We start from the raw sequence: 21,245 nt of genomic DNA on the forward strand, positions 1-21,245 counted from the left end.
GGCTGCTTCCAGGTGGTGGGGAAAGAGCCACACAGGAGGGGTTTTCTTTGCTTCCTTTGGGTAAAACAAAAAAATTGGCATTGCTCCTCCCCACAACAGCACTTTGGCAGGACAGGCCATGGGATCAGGGGCTCCAAGCCCCATCCAACCTGGCCTTCAACACCTCCAGGGATGGGGCAGCCACAGCTTTATTAGCTCCCACCCCTTCTGCGCATATAGGATGTTTCTTTCATGCTCCTCATCTCTCTTGGGTGAGTCAAACATCAAGATTTAGTGGGCTTTGAACATCACCGTAAGGTTTCGAGTGGGTTATAGCAGGCACAGTCCCACTGTGGATCCCAGTTCTCCCCCCTGAGCTCACAGGGCAAGGTAGGAAGGGGAAAGGCAGTGACCAATCCCATCTCTAATCCCACATCCCAGTTTAAAAAACTGCGGGGATGGAAGCATTGCTTCTATCGGGGGTCCCGATGAGCATTTCAAATAAACTACAGGGCTGCTTAAACAGCTTGAGAGGCAGCGAGCTCTGTTCCTCTTGCACTTCTCACCTCAGCGCGAGCACTAAAGCAGCGACTGTTAGAATGGGCCCAGGGCTGTAAAAGACCCAAACTGCTCCACGACTCGTTAGCTCTTAAAAAAAAAAAACACCTTCTCAACCAAGAAGACAACTGAATCACTCGAAAGTTTGGGGTTTTTTTTCCAGTTTTTATTGAGTGAAAATGTCAAACCTTGCATCAGTCATGCAAAAAAAAAAAAATCAAATAAATAAAACACATATATTAAATTTCTAATAGCACTAAATTCAAGTGGAAAAATATTCAGTTCTTAATAACGCAGGTGCTGAAGAGACCAGATTCAAGTAAATCAGAGCACACCATCCTGTTTAGGGTGTTTTTTTTTCACTTTCTGCATTTTTGTCTCAAAACCTATATATATATCTATATATCTATATATATGTATATACATATAGATATATACACACACACATATATATGTGCATACATATTATTTTTATATTTATATATATACACATACATATTTATAAAACATTAAAAAGAGCATTGGTGGTTCAAGCATTTTTTTCCCCCCCCTCCCCCACGGAAAGAAAAAAACAACAACAAAACAAAAAAAAATTACACATTTAAAATTCAAAATGAGCTAGCAATGGCTTATAGTCCTAGTGTGCAATATGGATATTACAAAAGGCTAGAATCCTCCCTCTTTGTCTTTTTTTTTTTTTCCATTTTTGTGTTTTAAAGTTTTTTTTTTTTGCTACATTGGAAAATTTTTTTCTTTTTTTTTTTTTTTCTTTACAAAATTCCTTCCACACAGACTTTAATCCAGTTGAGTTTGTGGCTAGAATGAACAATCTAGTCAATAGTTTTTATCTTATTTTGTATTTTTTTTTGCTCTTCAGCAGTGAATGGTAGCAGAATCAGGAGGGTCCATCTCAAGGTTTATTTTGTTTGGTTTTTATCTTGTTTCGGACAGAACAGTTCCGTTTCCTCTCTCTCCCCTCCTCACAGTCGGTTGCATCTCTTGCTCGGGTCGTTCTTTTGAGCACATATTCCAATCCTGAGTCGGTAGCGTGAGGTGACGAACCACCGCGCTGGCACGGGGGTCGCCATGCGCCGAGGCCTTCGCTCAGCAAACACTTAAGCGCGGGGGCCTCGCTCCTGCCCCTTCCCAGCGTCGGCTTAAGAGTTTTGCTGAACTAAAGCCTCAACACGGCCGAATTAAAAGAACTTTTGACTTTTTGTTGTTGTTGTTGCGAAAAGAGACATGGAAAGAGCTTTACCGAAACGGGGCTCGGGGCGGGGGGACGAGAGGCCTCGAGGCTCTTGGGGAAGGAATCTCCTTCCCTGCGCCGGCTCCCAGAGAAGGGGCGATGGGCGTTAGGGAGGCTGAGATGTTGGGGAGCAGTAGGGTGCCTCGGGGGGGGGAATGGCGTGCATAGATAAGCACAGGCCCTTCTGGCACGCGGAGCCACGCAGAAGGACGTGTGAAACGGGCCCCGTTCCAGCGCGGATCCTGGCCGCGCCGGCCCGAAGCTGCCTCCTGGGATGCCTCATTACATCCAGCACCAACCACCGCGGGCTGCCGGCAGCAGGGCCGCTGCTAGATCTTTCACCCCTTTTCTCCACCCGCTTCTGCTTTTCTCCCAGTGTGGAAGCTGGTGAGATGCGACAGGGGAGAGGGAAAAACGCTACAGCCCGGGGCGTGTTTCCAGCTGCTCCCAGCAGTGAAACAGCCTGAACGTCTCTCCTGAATCGAAACAAGAGGCCCAAGCGAGCCCCTGCCTCCCCATCGCCTTCCCCGGTAACCCTGAGCCCTGCACGGCTCCCACAGAAGTCACCGATGCACACGGTGCTGATTTCAGTGGTACCAAATGAAGACAGCTGATTTGTGAGATGTGGCTTGCGTTACCTCCAAGGATTCCCCTTGGAGCCCATCACCATCCTATCTAAGAAGTTGAATATGGGAAAAATGTACAATACAGAACCTGCAGCAAACGCCGTTAAAGTAAAATCTGTTTTGCCCCATCCCACTTGTACAAATTCCAAGGCCTCATTCCCTCACTCTGCCCCAGGAACGCGAGCTTCGTTATATTCAAGGACTGGGTTGTGCTAGAAAACACACGGTCGAGGGCAGGGGATATACCAAACAAAACAAAAACAAACAAAAAATAAAACCCTATAAAAATAAAAGCCACACAAATAGCTGATAGAGGAAAAGAACTCCAAAGAATTAAATATACTACAAACTAGTAATAACAATATTTCATTTGTTTTGCTTTCATTTGTTTCATCTCTACAAAATTCAAGTTAGAATTCGGAATCGTGCAGCTCGAGTCAGTGCTAGGAGTGTGAAGTCAGCCTCAAACCGCAGCATGAAGGCCCCCTCCCCTGCCACCGCCTACAAACACACACTACAGTGAAAAAAAAAACAAAACAAAACAAAAAAGAAACAGAGAAAAAAAAAATTGCACACAATTAACCGTATCTAAGGGCTATCCAGAAGGCAGCTGACCCCTCTCATCCCCCTGGCATCGGCGGTTTCTCTTTTGTTCTATCTATAGCAATAACCTTTACAGGAAAAATACTGTACAACTTTCTCTCTTTTTTTTTTTTTTTTTTGCCTTTCCTTTTGAAACATTATCTGAACATTCTGTCCCTACATTTACACAGCTGAGCTGCTTGTTTATAAATCAGACCTGATCTGCACCAGTTCCTTAGGGAAATAATTAAAAAAAAAAAAAAAAAAAAAGCAGCGACCAAAACTTCTCGAGGCTTTATCTGTTCAGGGGGAGAACAAATTACGGGGATCCCTGGGAGCTGAAGTGCTCGTGGAGCTGGTTGGGGGTAGGGGGGGGGCGCCTGCAGGATGTTAGAAAAAAATAATTAGTCTTTTTTAAAAAACAGGGACGAACTTGAGACACAAGGAACCTTCTGCTAGGCTGGTTTACTGACAAACTGGCACTGAAATAATTCTGATAACAGTTAACTCCTACGGTTTAGTCCTTCTGGAGCCCAGGTGGATGGGACAAGCCCTCTCTCTAAGACTCAGGTGAGGGTTTGGGGTCGAAGGGCTGCCCGGGACAGCAGCCTGTAGTGTGTGTTCCCAGACTGACTCGGGAAAGAGAGCAGGAAGGGCTCGGAGCCTGGGGAAAGCCCAACCTTCTGGAGGTGGCAGGTTCTATGTGGGATGGCTGCACCTGCCCCTGCGGCACCCAAGCTATTAGCCCAGCATGGACGCAGAAACTTATGACTTCTTAGCCGGACGACATCCTGGCCTCTGCTAGCATCGCCCCCCTGTCCTCGCGTTCTCCGTCTGCGTAGGACGCAGCAGCTCACGTTGTCCCAGTCCCTGCCCTGGTCTGCGCAGGACGTCCCACTATGGGACCCTCAGCATCAAGCTGCCGCCTCCGCCCTCTGCAGCGGCGCCTTCCCCTCTCCCAGAAGTCACCAGAGAGCCGTACGAGCCCCCGCGCAAAGGCCGAGCTGCTGGGGCTGGGGGACATACCTGTCGCTGTACGACTGCTGGGGTCAGACAGCAATGGGATTTTCAAGGCTGCTGTAGCGGCCGGGCCGCTCCTCTGCGAGCACGGTGCTCCTTGTGCCGCACCGCGGGACAGAGCGCCAGCTCCCAACCTCCTGAGATGGGGATACTGAAGCACCACAAAAACGCCTCCCCCGCAGCAGAGAGGAAGCACCTGCGGGTTGGGATGAGATGGAACTGGATGGGAGATTAACCCCAGTCCTCCAGTGTGAGACCCTTTAACTGCCTGCTGCCTTCTTCCCAAGTTACTTCGGCTAAATCCCTACAGGCAGACCGGCAGGGACGAGGAGAGGCGTCCTACAGAGAAAGTGTAGACTGAGAAAGTTTTACAATATAAATAGCATTCAAAATCATCATCATTAACAGTAAAAAGGATCTGGAAGAACAGAGGAGTGTCCCATTCCCACCCCTGCTCATTCATTAATGCGTCCTCATTTCTGTGACAATAAATACCCACTCCCACCCTTGCTGTCGGATGCCGTTCATTTAATGCTGGAGATAGAAGGGGGGAGGGATGGAGAGAGAGAGGGCACGCACACCCCTCGCCCCCTCCTTCCCACTGGCAAAAGCAGAGCTAATTCTCTTTGTGACACCAATTCCTCGGATTTTTTATATATGTGTGTGTGTGTGTACATTATATATAGAGAGAGACACACACACAAATATATAGTTTTACAATTCATTACCTGTTGTTCCCGCCCCCCCCCGCCCCCTCCAAGAAGTGGAGATTATTATTAATATCGTACAACTGAAAACATGGAAAAATAAAACCCAGAAAGAAAAATGGGGGGGATAGAGCCCCACCCATAACAAAGGGTCCCCAGACGGGCACAGGCCCCACGCACCATGCAGGGAGCAAGGAAAAGCAGCCGGTACCCTCAAGGTTCACGTCCGTATAAAAGGGTATTTTTTGCTGCATCCTGCCCCCGTGTTGTGTGATGTGCAGGAGGAACGGTGCAGCACCAGTCCTGCTGCGAGCCTGTCTCTCCCATGGGGCCTGCGGAGGAGCTTGGGTTTCCTTCTTTCTCTCTCTCATGTGTGTGGCATGGAGTTTGTTTTTTTTCACTTGCCATCCCAATCTTTGTTCTTGCCTCATATAGGGTCCTCTTAGCAATTCTCTCTAAGAGCAAAACCAAACCACTGCCACTGTTGTCTCTAAGATTAAGGAGAAGCTTCTGGAGCAACGGTAGAGGCTGGGGCAGCAGCTGGAGCTGGAGCAGGAGTTGGGGTTGGAGCAAGGGCTGGCTCGCTCTGTGGCCTGGAAGCATCCCCTTGGTCTGTGGAAGAAGCAGCCTCCTCTGGTTCTCCATCTTCTTTAGTGGCCAAGCCCTCTGGGTCAGGCAGCGATTCTTCAGAATCTGTGTTCAGGTCTTCCTCTTCATCATCCTCCTCATCGTCATCATCGTCATCCTCCTCTTCATCATCCTCCTCTTCTTCATTCATCTCCTCCTCATCATCCTCTTCGTCCTCTTGGGAAGAGTCATCCTCGTCCTCCACGTCACCAGAGCCAGATGCCGCTGCCTCCCTCTCCTGAGGGGCAGCCCCGGCTCTGCTCGGTGAGGGACCTTCAGTGACTTCCGACTGCTTCTTGCTGAGGTCCAGGGAATCATTGAGGCCCACGCCAGCCGCGTTCTGCAGGAAGAAGAGGGAGCTGTTGTTGTCAGTGCTGAGGTTGAGGGAACTGTCCAGGTTGATGGAAGAGTTCTGGATGTCATACTCGAGAGTGGAGTGGGCAAGGCCCTCGGGGCCAGGAGAGATGGCAGGAAGCTCCCCTCGCTCCTGCTTCTCGTGCTTGCGCTTGTGCGAGTCCATCTGCGACATGCCCACCACCGTGTGCTTGCAGCCGGGGTAGGTGCAATGGAAGTGGGAGCACTTGAGTTTGTACTTGCAGTCAGGCACCTCGCAGTCCACGCTTGAGCTGAACTGGCAGAAACCAGCAGCGCTGATGACGTCCTGCTTGCCGTGGTGCTTGCGGTGGGCTGTCACCTTGGTGCTGTCAGTGCAGCGGAAGCCGCAGCGCAGACAGTGGAAGTGTGTGCTGTTGCCAGAGAACTGACAGTCTGGGAAGTTGCAGCTCAGCGAAGACTTGAAGCGTTTGAAATCATCCAGCACCAGGTTGTCGACGCGGTCGTGGTGCTGGGCGTGCTTATACATGTGGGTGCGGCCGCAGAACTTGTAGCCGCAATTCTCCCGCGTGCAGTGGTAGTGGGTAACCTTGAGAGAGAATTGGCAGCTGGAGTCCTTGCAGTCCTCGTAGAGGTCGTAGCGCCGGAATCCCTCCAGCATCATCCCTTCATCCAGCATCTTGCGCGAGGAGGCAGTCTTGCGGCGTTTGCCAAATGGGGACATGTCCTCAATAATCCAGAAACGCTTTTTGGCCCCCGAGGCGGTTGGCATAGTGATGGTATTCCCTGAGGAGAAAAAGCCAAGAGCGGTGTTGCTGACAGCCGTGTCTCTCTCCATCTCCCAACCGTCCTGGCAAGCTCTCTATTTGCCAAGACAACGCTGCAACTGTTCCCACCCAGGAGCTCACCCCTCAAGCTCCCGGTAAGCCAGAACTCTGGGACTGGGGGCTGGCTGATGCCTGCTGGACGTGGCTCCCTCAGTTCCCAGCACATTCCACCTCGCCTCTAATCGCTGCTTTTGTATATTGGTATTGTCCAAATGCTAACTGTTGCTTCTCTCAGGTTCTCCTGCTGCTTAGTTAATCTCTAGTCCTATTTTTCTCAAATCAGACTTTAACACAGAGGAGCTGGCTTGTTCCATTCCAAGGACTGTGTTTTACTGGGGTTGAAGCAGTAAAAGAGTTTAAGCGTGCTAAAAACTACTCTGCTTAGACTGTTTTCCCCTATCCAGGCACTACAATTGCCAAGGCCAGGCAGGAAGGGAAGGAAGATCCCGTGCGTGATTAAAACTGCAAGGGGGGAATTTATAGAAATAGGATGGACTTTGGCCAGGAGACTGCAACATCCCTCACTGTAATGAGCCTACATATTACACTGAGTGCACTTAGAAAGACAGATGGACAGATGTTCAATGGGGCTAATTCTCATCATCACTAGCCAGTGGACTCCGACAGAAAATACCAGTTCCACAGCTTTCCCTTGGGTCTCAAACATCACATGATGCCCCCAGTAAATAAAAAGCCCTCATCTGTCTTCCACTTCCATTCACAGGGCCAGCGTAACTGGCTGGTGCTCACCTCCCCTAGGATCAAGCTGACATCAAGGACTCGACCTCATTATATCTATTAACTTTTTTTTTTTTATCCCTTCCCTGCTTGCAATTTCCAGATCTAAAACCACAATCTCCAGTATCAACATGCAGCACAGACCAGGTTAGAGGTAAGAATTTCTCACCAGGTGCAGAACTGTGAGTGTAATTGGAAATTATAGCTTGCAACTAAAATATGGTTGGTTTTTTTATTTTTTTTTGTGCTTCTCTTCATGCTGAAACTGCCATCCTCTTCAAGAGAGGCATGATTTGTGACAGGCAGTGCCTGGGGCCTGAGAACCCAGAGCAGCTTGCATCCTTGTCTGGAGACGGCAGGAACAGTCATCTGTGTGACTCTAGTAGAATTATTTTGTTTTCTGGCTGATAAGCAGGTATTAAAAGTGAAGATGCTGGTTTTGCCATATCTGGCCTCTCAGATGACAGCCCTCTAAGACAAGGTGGCGATCACTCAAGGAAGCCTCCAAAACGTCACCTGGCACTGTATTCAAGGCTACAAGTCCCTGGCAATGGTAGCAGCAGCCTGATCTGCATCGTCCGCGTGCCTGGGCTGTACGGATTGCGGGAGAAGCAAAGAACAAAAGATGTTCCCACACCCATTCGTTACACGGCACTTTCGCTCAGACTGCAATGATGCCAGCTTGGGGCAACCATGGAGAGACCAGCCTAGTGACGTGTAGCTGGTGAAAACCACACGTTAAGGCTAATTTAACCAGCTACCGCTGAAAGAATAACTTTCTGTCAGTCTAGAATTTAAATTAGCGAGCTCTTAGCTGTAGAATCTGTGACCAATTACTCTCTGTCCCCTCGCCCGCCACAACATCTGGTATTGTAAAATCTAATTCTGCACTTTGAGGCGACTGTTTAAGCGCAGCGTTGCCTGGACAAATCCCCGCTATCCCGATCAACTCCTCCTTTTAATAAAAACCTACAGCCAAACCATCAAGACATTTATTGTTAGTACGTACGCTCATCTTGTCTGCCTTCAGATGGGAATTCAGGATGAGCTTGTCTTAGGGGAAAGACTCTGGGTGGGAAATCTGGTTTAAATTTTACCTGTTTTAAACTCAATATATCTGTCCAGCTTTTACAACCGTACAAACAGATGGGCTTAAAACTTTAGTTAAACCTACCTAGTTTTCTCATACAGACAAAGTTTCAGAGCAAGGGTATGAAAAAAAGATGATAACCTGGTGCCCTCTCCTCCTTCAGCCACCAGACAACGCTCAGTCCCTGACCCAACTGAAGATTCCAAGCCTCAAAGGTGGAATCCCAAGCTCAACTCAATGGTACGAGCGTGCCATGAGCTGGTCTTTTCAACTGCTGGTAACGTAACCATTCACAAAAGTGTAAAAAGAAAATAAGCTTAGTGTGTAATTAGAGGAAAGCACAGCACAAGGTTAGGTGTTTCAGATTGCATGCAAATCAGTTAAAAAAAAAAAGCAGCAAAAAATACAGTTTCTTGTATACTTTGTTCATTGGAACACACTCCTCTGGACAAGGCAAGGATCTTCTGCCAAGTCCTGTAGCCAAACCTCTGAATGTCCAGGTGGAGCTGATCCTCCAGCCATACTCCCAATCATTTACCCTGGATTTGTGCATTATTAAAACTGGCAGGAACAACGCCTGGGACATTTGCAGGCTGCCAGAATCCTCTTAAGTGTGAGCTTTAAGCACAAATATGCCCTTAATTAACTAGAAAAGAGGTGGGAGTCGGGGAAAAGAAGCCAAAACTGAGACACACCCTAAAAACCATTCCCAGCTGGAGTGAGAATCCCCAGCCTGAGACATCTCTGATCTTAGTCACACATGGGGAACATAGCAGCTTAAAACTAAAAATCTAGATGCGTTTTCTCCAGCTGTTAAAGGCAGATGTAAATAACGCCGAGTGTGAGAACCGGCCTGAGCTGTCTGGTGATGTCATCGCTGTGACACCGAGGGTGCTTCGCTCTGTTCCTGGTGCTGGGGAAAGCAGCCCTGAATTTTATGGCTTCGTGTATGACTAGGGAGCGGTGAAACCTGCAGGATCCATACAAATATGGGAACTGGGTGCCTTGTCAGCCACTCACCTGCTGGGACGTGTGCCGCCACAGGGCGGGCACCACGCTGAGTGGCCTGGCAGATCTAAACAGGAATTCTAAATCCCATTAATGCTACAAGGGCAAAAGTTTGCTTTGTGGCCACCCTGCTGTTATCAAGAGGCTGAAAGTGCATTTTAACCGTGGCTTTTGTTAAATTTTTCTCATTGGTTAGAATCGGTGGAAATTATCCTCAGGTATCCAAATGCTTCTCAGCGTTTGCTGTGGTTACTGGTGTCAACGGACAAAAGGAGCAGGCGTGGATGGGCCCTTGGATCAAGTTAAGTAGGACACAGAGCGATGTCTGCTTTGTAACTGACCCAAAGGTGCAGCAAAAAAACTGTGGGCGGGGTGTGTAGGGAAGGAGATGGGCACAGGACACTAAGAGAGAAAGCAAAGAAGTGTTACCTGCTGCATCCTGAACTAAGGGAACGTCACTTTTTACTGGAGTTGGAGTGGCAATGATGGGCGAAAACCCAGTGGTGCTGGCGGCAGGCATGACAATGCCTCTGCTGGATCCAAGAGTGGCACTGAGCAGAGAGTATGAGAGACAAGATGGAGAGAAAAGATAGGGGAGGGTGGGAAGGGGAGACCTAAGCAGGGCTTGTGAGAAAGATGGAGGCAGAGATGGTGGTTGAGGTTGTGGAGCATTGTGGGTAGCATCATCGGCAGCAGCGGTAGCAGTAGGAGGAACCAGGCAGCCTGGAGAATGTGGAGAGAAAAAAAGCAGAAAAAAAAAGGAGAAAAAAAAAAACAACAAAACCAAAACAAAACAAAAAAAAAGAAAAAAACCAAAACAAAACAAGAAACAAAAAAACTGAAATGAGAACCCAAGAGCAGAAGCAATATGATGAAAATGGAAAATACATTCACAAATGTATGAAACAGAACTGTAACAGAGAAGAAACAGAAGGTGAGGAACTGACAGCATCAGGAAGAGGAGGGTTGTCTCTGCAGAAAGGAAGGTGGCTCTAGGGCCATGGGAGAAGAGCCACAGGCTTCCACGCAGAAATTCCTGCCTGTGCGGCCCTTGTTCCTCTATGCAAACTAACAGCCGCTCAGGCTGACTCCTGCTTTGGGCAGGGGGAGCTGCTCGCTACCCGGACAGCGGTGGGGCCATTTCCTTGGAAGTGGGAGAAAGCACCAGGAACCAGTGTCCCACCAGACCTCTCTCCCGACCCAGCAGTGTTCATACAACGTGGGGTTAGGTGTGCTGTCTGATAAGCTTCAACTAACTGGTGTGGGAAAGAAAACCAGGAAAACGTGCCCGGCATTAAAGCAAACTCAGTGAGGCAGCCTGTCTAGAATGTAACACTAAACCCTGGGAAGGACAGCTACGAGATCCTTGGCTCACCACTAGATGATAACAGAATTCGTAAAGATATCTGACTTCTGAAAAGACAGGCCTGTAATACAGGGCAGCGGGAGACGGCTACAGATTATCCTGGCAAAGAGCAAACAGCAGCAGAAACTTACTTCCCAAAAGAGGGGAGGATGGAGGTCTCCTCTGTGCAACACTGCACAAAGTGGAACAAGAGGAAGGGAGCTCAGTGAGCCCTTTTATATGCTGCTTTCTGAAGACGTGGTCATTTTTCCCCTGTGTATGTAATACTTGCTACTGTACAGTCTTTTTGCACCTCAACAGTACAGGAAAGTGCCTGACTTCAGATGCTGCACAAGGAAATTCATAAAGATATCAGGGAAAATGCAAGTACGGAAGAGGCCCACAACTGTTTAAAATCAGTTATTAAAATAGATCCAACTCCAAGGTACAGGATAAAAACCTCTTGTCAGGGGAGAAAAAGATACGCTGTTAGTTCATGGATGCTTGAGGTGCACATTTGGATGGCTCTCTTCTCACAAATGATGGAGGGAGCTAGGTTAGTACGAGGCGCTACTGTGAAGCTGGTACAGTTCATATTTTAAGGTGCAGTTGCACTTTGGCCTCTCTTCACCAGTTTATCTCCCAAAAGAGCAGGCAATTGATGATCCATTCCACCCCCACCCTTCTCTCTTACCTGCCGAGGTACTTTCGTTGCCCACTGGAGTGCTGGAGCAGCTGCGGTCCATATTGGAAGATTCAGAGGAGATGCCCCCAGGGCTACAGCCAGTGTAATCCATGTATTCATCTGTTTCAGTGTCCATCAGGCTCGGGGGTCCCTGAAAGGAAGCTGGGGTTCCTGATGAGGCTGGGCTGGGTGCCATGCTGCCAACCTGGGGGAGATTTTCGTTTCTTGGAGTGTGGCCAATAACCTGCAGCAAGAAAACAGGACAGGGACTTTAACACCAAAAGCAAGACGCCAAGACCAAACCCATCTGTCTGCACGTTTATTTCTCTCTGCCGCGGTTCACGAGGGATGGCTAGAACATGCTCATGAGTGGAACCCATGGCACTGTGGCGAGGAGCGTGAATCTTCCCTCGGTGGGAGCTCAGAGCATTAGACTTGGCACGTGTATCCTGGTATGTGAACTGTGATGCGCTCAGAGGCTGGGAGTGTTAATCTTGGCACCGGTATCCCGGTGTGTGGATTCTGAAGCATTCAAAATCAGGAGGTGTTAATCTTGGCTTTACTACCTTACTGTGTAGGTCCTGCTGCTTTTGGAGACTGAATACACGACTACTGACAGGACTGTCCTAGCGCCTGCATGCTGAGACGCTGCAGCAGGGGATGGACTGAAACCAGGGAGCTGCCCGTGTGCCCTGTCCCCACGCAGCAGCTGTGGCCGGGCATGGCCTGGTCTTCTCTGGAGAGCTGCACGGGTAGGTGTATGCAAACACACCACCCAGTGCCTCCTGAGCACTAAGAAATGAGAAAAATTGGAGTCAGAGCATTTAAATGCAGAAAGGCAGTGGTGGTCCAGCAATCTGGTTAGCTTTGCCACGTGCCCCGATCCATGGTTTCATTCTCAGTTTGCTGTTTGCTGGAGCGCTCCATGGGTAAGGTTAGCTCTGCACGTTCCTGGATTGCTCAGGCCACGATTACCACTTCTTCACTGCTGAAGTGAGACAGGATTCCCAGGGAAAGGAGGAGCTCAAATCCAGCATTTTCCGCTCAGCAGGTTCCAGAATTACTAGGGCCAGACTAAGCACGAAGTAGAAGAGCATTGGAGACAAATCCATTTGTTGAATCTCTCCTAAGTTTGATTCTTGTACCTAAGCTTTTTGTATTAAGGACAAAAGCCACCACAACAGTAGCACCAGTTCCTTGGCATCCGTGAACTCATTAAATCCAACAGCAGTAGACTTGAACAATTAACTTATTGACACTACTTAATAACTAATAGGGACCTCTCATTCCCATGCTGTGGAACAAACAGGGGTTCCCATCTCGCTGCTGCAGATGGCCCCTTTTGCTTTTCATATGCCAGATGTCCTTAGGGGCAGATCGGTCACCAGCATTTAAATAAAACCAGCTTGTTTCATCCCTCAAGTCAATGGAAGTTAAAGCAACTAAAGAACATGAAGAATAAGCAGGAAGGTGCAGTATTGCTGCCATTCTGAGCCGGAGCTCAGCGCTGCAGCTGAAACTCTTTGATTCATTCAGTAAATGGACAAGCCTAATCTGCCAGTTGCTCTTAGTTCTGTGCTAGAAAAGAAGCAACTGCATCATTCTGCTGCTTCCTGAGAAAGGACAAGGACTGACTCCAAATCAATAAGGGAAGTGAAATTTCGAGACTGGTATTTCTATCATCGAAGGTGGAAGCAGCAAATAATTCTTTATGTGCAACAGGAAATGTCTGCTTTAACCAGGACGTTCAATTCTTCCACATCCTAAGCACTTTAGATTTAATAAGCCAATTGGTGTATATTGAGAGAGCAGGGAGGGAGCGTGAGTTGTAAATATGGGTAATTCAATGTTATCCTTCTCAATTCTTTTCTCTATAATTCACAAGGAAAGGGTGTTTACACTAAGCAATGCTTTGATGTCTATGCTTCACTATCTTTCCTGGTATTGTAGAATTCCAACTAAGTACAGCTGGCTTGGGTGAACTCGCACACCCTGGCTGCATCCTCCGATACAGCCAGACATCCTTGAGAGTGTGGGTGCGGGAATCTCAGCACTAAAGCAGTTCCACAGCAAACAACCGAAGGGACCGACACTACACGCGGATCTACAATAACCAGCAAGTCACCTGAGTGGGAACGCGATCAAAGTTCTTCCCCAGCATCCTTCTCATGTGCTTTCTGGCGTGGGATGTCATTTGGTGCTTGAGCAGGAAGGAGAACTGGCAGCCCTCGCGAATGCAGTGGAAGTGGCTGTTCACCTGGTTGTATTTGCAACCTACAGACACAAAACCATTATGCAGGACATGAAAGGGAAAAGGACTGTGGGGAAGATGATCTAGAGCTGGGACAAAGCTGCTGCTACATCCATTTCTGGTGGCCTGAAGATTATCAACGGTCATGGGGTCTTCAGGACCAGTCCTGAATGAAAACAACCCAGGATTTTTTGCCTGCTGAGCAACTGCAAGAGAGGATTACAGTGCATATAGGTTTAAGAAGTGAGCCTGAGCTGCAGGCTAGTCCCATCCCTCTTCATTTTTTTTATAAAGAAACATTACCATTACATCTAGTAGTGCCTAATGCTCTGCAGTCTCTGCAAGCACCTTTTTCCTTTACCAAGGGAACAAACCCAAGACATTTAACTTTATCATAGACATTACAATCGAAAATACACGCTCATGATTAGATTAGAAACGAAAAGTTCTTTTCCTCTTTTTTCCCTTTAACTGTGCTCTCAGAACAGCAGTCTCTTAAAAGCTGTAGCTCTGGACAGTGTATGTGCTCTGGTCAGATAGAAATGAGCCAGGAAGTGTTTACTGCCACTCCAAATTTGTTGTGTAATAGGGGCAGCTACTTAACAACAAGCAATTTATATGGGTTCTGGTGTACAGCACTTGACACATCTTGCTCCTCGTGGATAGTGCCTTGCATTCCGGAACTTTGGTGCATCTCATTACCCGACACCCTAACCAGCCGCGTTCTATAGCTGACAAACAAGGGCTTGTTGCAGTCAAAGCACAGCTCTGTCAATAATCAGGTTCTGCCTGTTCTCCATCTTCCCTTGTCCATCCCCTTGGACAGCGGTACAGACCTACAGAGCCGCTCAGTTTTACTCATCTGTCTGCACCCAGACACCTGCCTGTCCACCTTCCCTTGCGTACGTATGTATTTTTCATCTTTCTCCCCCTCCTCACCCATACACACGTGTCTGTTTATACCTGCACAAACAGAGAGACAAAAACCTAGCGTGTGTGTTTCTGCAGAACACTCACAGCCCTTAAAACAGGCCAGAACTTTCTGCACTTGCTAGATATACAAACACAACTTCAGAAGCAGAGAGAAGCAGGCATGCATTTACATGTCGGTATAACCATACGCACCTGCACAAACACATCCCATCGTGCTGCCTGTATCTCTAGGCAAATGCGGGGTGCTGGCTAAACGTATGTTTATTGCACGGCAAGCCCAAGCTATAGGCACATGTAGATGCTGCTGGATGCGTGTACCCCATCGCTCCCCAAAATAAACACTGCTGACACACGTACAGCCTGTAGATCCCTGGCTGCCAAACAGCTCCTGAAACACCCAGCCCCTCTTTAGCTCCCAGATAGCGTTTTATGTGCATGCCAAGTCGCTGTTTGTTTAGGTATCGCCCTCCCCCACAGCCCCACCTCATCTGCCCTCCCCATCACGTTGTGCTGTTCTTTGGGACGGAGAACAAACAGTGCTGGCGAGACTGAAACCGTATCAGCCGCGGGCAGGTGAAGGCTCGCCTGTTGCTAGGGCATCCATGGAGGCTGGGTGTCATCTATCACTGTCTTGCTTTGTCTAGCCTCGCTATCACCTGAAACACCTCAAGTTGAGTAAATAACAGCAACTGCTGAATCTACGGCCGTGTAAATGAGACCAAGGTAAGCGCTGGCTGTGGCGCGTTGACATTCATTACCCTGGTTACCACAAACAAGCCACAAATTCTTGATGTACTGAAAAGCTGAAAAGTTTGGTTCTGGTTATTGTGGCCGTTTCCCTGCAATGTGAGAGAACAGCACTTGTGAGTATTATCCTGAACCCTATTTTGTTTCAGCCTTTGTTCCAACAAGGAGTGTTAGTGAAGGCTGGGTCTGTCATACTGTCAAGCCAAAAAGAAGGGTTAAGTGGATCCCAGGCAGTTCAGAATAGAGCTCTGCTGGAGCTATCCTTAGGGATCCCCCTACTTAGAGTCCTGGAGCTCTAGAAGCCTCCCTGGGATGCATTCTAGTTTCTGTTGTCATGTTTGTTCTACCAGCTTTACACTAGAGGCACTGAGATTTAAGAACTAGTGCAGCGTCGCTAATAGTTTTGGTGAGGGGACATGTGACCGTTGGAGGCTGAGCCACATCCCCGGTGCTTCCCAAGCCTGTGCTCTGGTTCTTTGCCCTTTGGCTTCCAATACATCACGCTGGCAATGGCTAAAACCCCAAAAAGTTTCATTTGAAGCTGCCTGGAATCAGGCAAAGCAGCAACTTCCTTGATCCAGAAGAGTCACTCATCAGAACAAGCATTTCCCCATGGCTTTTTTTTGCTTCTAAGAGCACTCTTAAACTCCACCCAAGACAAGCAGCAGGCCCAGAAGACTAAAGTACAAACAACAACAAAGGCCTTGACAACCAGTTAAAAAGGTAAAACAGAGGGAAAGCTGTATCTCTAGACATATAGACATATATAATCCTCTATTTTCCATCCATTTAACTTAGGTCTGTTTGAGAAAACATAGTTCAACTCCAGCAGATCACGCACTACTTTCTGCTTTGTTCCATTTCTTGTTCAGTGATTTAATGACCGAATACTTAAGCACAAGTCGCAGGCTCTAACTCGTGCCTTTCTTAGGACAGACCACACGAGGAAGGTGACGGGGGAAAGAGAAGAACACTCACCTAGTCTGCCACACTCTTCTCGCTTGGTAAAATACTTGAAGCCATTGGCTGCCCTCCTCTCTGCCTTCTCGTGTTTCTTCACGTGCCAGGGCAGCTTGGTAGTGATGTTTGTCACGAAGTAGCAGCCAGGGCGCAGACAGTGGTAATGCCCTCGCATCCTGAATTCACAGTGCTGGAGAGAGGCAAACAGGCAGGTTGCTTCATATCTAAATGAAATGGATTCTCACCTGCCCAATACTCTCACCCCTGAGACGTGAAAGGCCTGGCCTGCTACTCTAGATCACATCCATTTCATCTTCCACAAGCTGCAATGCAAACCAGTTCCCTGTCGTGCATTTTGTATTCTGTATTGCACTATTCCACACTGACCTACCCCAAACCTAACTCGTGGGTTTCCCTGAGATTCATCACAGACTTTTATTTCATTTCATCTTGTCCCTCTCAGAGCTGCCTTGTCCACTTCCCCCAAGTCAAAGAAGCACAAAAGTAACATGATTTTCAGTTTGATGGAAATAAAACACTTTGCTAGACCGCATAAGACTGGGAATGGAACGCTCAGCCTCGCTTCCTACTGTGCGGTCTACTTGCTCTCTCCTGTCCCCCTCCCGCTCGCGTACCCAGCCCAGAACTCAGCCTTCGAGTTGCTCTTACCTGGTTTGGACAGAGACACTGCAGCGAATAATAAGCAAACTGGTCTCGCACATTCACCAAGTTATTGTTGGGGTTGATGTGGTCCAGGCAGTGGGATTCTGCTTTGCCAGAGGTTTTGCACACATACTTGCAGTTCCCAAACAGACAGTGGAAGTGGAATTTATTGGCGTACTTGCAGTCTGTTGCCAGGCAGGGATCGCTGGAATACATCCAAAACCCAATCATCACCTTTCCTCATTTCACACATTTGTTTCTTTGCCAAAATTTAATTCAAGGGGAGCCCAGCTGAAGCCTCTGCTCCAAACGTGGCCTACAGATTTCCCATAGCCACCTTCCTCCTTAGGAAAACCGATGCTGGCAGCGCTACTGCAGTTCCACCAAGCTAGGGCACCTTTTTGATCAAGATTATTAAAATACAGCAATGCAAGGTGGGTTCTGTAGTCCTTGAGGGCGAAACTTCCAAGTTAGCGCGCTCTCAAGGTCTGGGTAGATGCTGTTTCTCCCTTTCCACCTGTATTTATCTCAGCGGACTCAGAGAGTTCTGCCCAGCTCAATTCTGTGTAACTGAAATGAAACTCTCGGGCACGCACGCTGCAAGATGCCAGGGTTTCCCCCAGTTGGAGAAACTCGGCAGTGGGAGGAGCGGTAAAGAGGGGATTGCAAGGCTGGAGAGGACATAAGAAAGCAAGAGGCAGCTCCAACTTACTTCTCCTGGAACTGGAGAAATCCGGGTTTGACCTGAGGCTTGGCGTTCTCCAGGGAAGTCGTTGCCAAGGGTGAAGTTGCCAGGTTAGGCACGGATGCTGGGATCTGAGGCATCTGGGGGATGGTTGAAGCCAGCTGCTTCCAAGCTAGCAGTGTGGGGGCAGAGGGCACAGTAGCTGGACTTGGAGTGGGCACGTCGATGGCAGGAGCGCTCGCCATGGTCACAGAAGCAGCAGATGGTGATGAAGGGGCCAGTGAAGCCTTATTCTCAGTAGCAGTTGAGAAGGGAGACTCGGAGTTGCTTTTCACAGTTCCACCCTCTGTTCGGAAATGGAAGCTGCAAAAAAATGGTGTAATTCAGCTGTAAATCCTCGACTATTGTATATAACTTGACTGAACATCAACAAGAAGGTGCTAGTCCCCTCACTGCAACAGTTGGAGCCTATCTTAAATTCATTCTTCTCCCAGGAGTCATCTAGAGCTCTGAGCACGCTGTGCAACCTCCATAACACAGGCTGTATCATCCGGCCACCCAGCTCTGGGCTGCCTGCTGCGTTCCAAATGATGTGAAATGACCAAGGGTTCACAATATAGAACACGGCAAGGTGAGAAGGAGAGGCCGTTGGGGTGGACAGCTTGACAACTTCATTTCAAGATCCTTACCCACATGATGTGAACCTCCTAAGCAAACCCATATAAATTAAGGACTAGGGAAAAGTTGTTAATAGAGACTTGTTATGACAAGACAAAGAACAATAAAATGCTTTCTACGCTGCAGTGATGGGGAGCTGTCTACTCCACAGAAAGTCTGACAGTGGCTGGGTTCCCAGGATCCTCTCCCTCCCATATTTTCCTATTTCTTTGGATGGTGTGTTTGTGTGCTCTGAGAAATATGAGTCTCCTTTGAACTCACTGTCTGTCAAGCACGCTATATCCAACCCTCAGCCTTGCCAGCACTGTGAGAGACACCTCTTTTTTACAAGCTGAGTGCATTGATTGTGAAACAAAATTCAAAAGGACATAGCGTCCTGCAAAAATTTCATCTGAGCACATTTACACAGGAAAGGCGGATGCCCAAATCGCTGCCCTCAGGGCTGCCTGGGTGCCTGCTCTTGAATGGAGCCACTCAAAGGTGTCTCTCATCCTGCAGTGGAGAGTTCTCCCGCGGTTTCCCAAGACGCACGCTCTCCCACTCACTTGGCGTGCTTGATGGCTCCATCAAGGGTGCTGAAGAGGGCCCCGCATTCCTCCACCACGCAGTGGAAATGCACCTTATGGAGAAAGTCGCACTGCGCGTCGCAGAAATCCTTGGTACCAAACCTGGCAAAGCAGACAAGCAGGCATTTACAGAAATCATGCTGGAACAGACACGTTTTCTTTGGTTTTCAACTCTACTACCGTTCTGTTTTCTAATGTCACCGTCCCTGCTGCACAAACAGCACCCGCTGGCGTTGTTGCTTGAACACTGCCTGTTACACGGGTCTGAACACAGAATAAGAATCTAATTCTGCTCCTACTGAACTTTATAGAGAAGCTCCTTTTTAGTGGGGGCAAAACACAGAACTACTCTGAAACAGAAGATGAAAATCACTTGACTCAAATCACTTGTTCTTGAGTGCTGATGTACAAAAGCCAAGGCTCTGAGGAGCGATCAAAGGCCAGTGAATTAGGGGAATTCTAGACCAAGACGACACTGCTGAAACGTTACAGGTTTTTTTTTTTTTTTCTGTTTTGGTCTCCCAGGAGTGGCAAAAGGGGAGAAACAGTGGTTCAAGGGGATCTAGATTGAGAATCTGTCCACCCCCCACCTTGAAACAACAGGGTATCCCATGGATACCTATGGATATCTATGACATTACAACCTAGTATGGATAAATACTGAAAAGGACAGACCCTGAAGTGCAGAAGAGACAACGCTGCAATGCAAAAACCAGAACAAAAGCCATCATCTACGATACACCTCATCATCTCGGAGGCAACAGTCAAGAGGGCAAAACCCACTAAGCAGGGCTTCGCTGCTCATGCTCTGCTGAGATTCTCTGGGCTTCGTAAAACAGCACAAACACATGTGATTTCAGGAAACTCCAGAATGATAGAGAATCAAGCAGTCAAGTGAAAAACACTGCCAGGAAGGATTTGAAACATAACAGAGGAATCTTGCGTAATTATGATACAACGAACTACAATTGCTCTGATGAGCAGGAAAGCAAGAAACAAACAGCAGGCTGTGTGGTCCCAGGAGGGACCTCTCCTCAGTTTGAGGGTAAGGGAAGAAGAAAACAAACTGGTACTGGAGAAGGAAGAGTGGAATACATGCAGTCAGTTAAGGCTTGCAGGGAGATGATGGAGGAAAGTAGAAGTGTGGTAAGTGATAAGAAACCCAAGTTACTGCAAGCTAAAGGGGTCGTTTCATCAGGGACAGGAGGAATTGTACTTAGAAGGTCCACAAAAAACAGGATGTGATGATGAGCGCCTTCTAAACTTTGCTTTGGACGGGAAAACAGAAGACATAGTGGACAATCAGGGATAAAATGAAGACCACCTAGACGAGCAGATAAAGAGACTGGCTGAAAAATACAAATATGCACAAATCAGTCAGTCTGGATGTCCTGAAGTGCAACAGAAATTAACTCACAAACTGATTGCTGTTTGCTATTTTCTAAGCCACAGAGTGGGAACTACTAGGAAATAGGCAAAAAAAAAAAAGAAGGAATTAAAAATCGAGGTACTGATTCTTTCAGGAAAAAAAAACCCACAAGTGATCTTTGGCAATTATCATACCTCTAGTCTTAAGTTCTACTTCCAGTGAAGTAATGGAACAAATATTAAGAGGGAGGAGAAAATCATTAAACATCTAGAGGATAAAGGAACCATGAGCAATAAACAGCATCAGGATTATAAAGAATAAATCTCGCCAGACAAATTTAATTGCTTTTTTTGATAGAATTACAAAATTAGTAGATGAAGGGATGCAATATATTTGGATTTTAGTAAAGCATTTTGATACAGTCTTGCATATGTTTAGAATTAATTCAAACTGGCCTGGATGCGAATGCTACCTCACAGATTGAAAACTGGCCCAAGGACCGTAAACAAAGGCTAATGACAAACAGCAACACGTCGAGCTGGGAAAGGAGAGTTTGTGAGTGCCGTGAGGATGACTTTGGTTACGTCTGAGCTTATTTAACATCTTCATTAGTAATCTAGGAGAAGGAGTAAACAGCGCGTTAATGAAATTCACAGAAGCTACTGAACTGGGAGGAGTTGGCAACACCAGCTCAAGAGGAGAAAAATAACAGCGAGGCCTTGCAAGACAAGGGAGAAGGTTCGGAATACGAGAGTTGTATTTGGAAACACACAGCTAATACATCTGTGGCTCTATTTTTATAGACAGGGGACTCATGAGAGCAACACTAAAAGCGATGCTGTGGAGCAGTGACTGGCAAACATGATACACACACAGAGTACAGATGCAAACAAGGTAGCACAAGCGTGAGCTGCATATACAGGGCTGGTGATTTCTGGTGTGGGGATACAGGAACAGCAAGAACAACAACAGCAATAGCACAGTTGGTTGGCTGAAGGGACTAATGTACAAAGTTGGAT

General features: G+C 47.7%; 1 protein-coding gene across 8 annotated transcripts in view; it reads right to left on the reverse strand.

The window, feature by feature from the left end:
• Positions 1-1,248: 1,248 nt before the first annotated feature.
• Positions 1,249-21,245, reverse strand: part of CASZ1 (castor zinc finger 1) — a 199,532-nt gene continuing 179,535 nt past the window's right edge. For 7 of the 8 annotated variants that reach the window (XM_069874647.1, XM_069874643.1, XM_069874646.1 and 4 more), the window contains 8 exons: positions 18,837-18,959; positions 17,641-17,976; positions 16,935-17,133; positions 16,284-16,455; positions 13,500-13,648; positions 11,384-11,618; positions 9,774-10,067; positions 1,249-6,467 (listed from right to left, as the gene is read on the reverse strand). In XM_069874647.1, coding sequence (XP_069730748.1) covers positions 5,218-6,467; positions 9,774-10,067; positions 11,384-11,618; positions 13,500-13,648; positions 16,284-16,455; positions 16,935-17,133; positions 17,641-17,976; positions 18,837-18,959 — 2,758 coding nt within the window. In that variant the 3' untranslated portion in view covers positions 1,249-5,217. The remainder of the gene's footprint in view (positions 6,468-9,773; positions 10,068-11,383; positions 11,619-13,499; positions 13,649-16,283; positions 16,456-16,934; positions 17,134-17,640; positions 17,977-18,836; positions 18,960-21,245) is intronic. The other variant, XM_069874649.1, reaches the window with a different exon arrangement.

The sequence above is a fragment of the Phaenicophaeus curvirostris genome, chromosome 22, assembly GCF_032191515.1.
Source record: "Phaenicophaeus curvirostris isolate KB17595 chromosome 22, BPBGC_Pcur_1.0, whole genome shotgun sequence".
In the NCBI taxonomy this organism is placed as follows: Eukaryota; Metazoa; Chordata; class Aves; order Cuculiformes; family Cuculidae; genus Phaenicophaeus; species Phaenicophaeus curvirostris.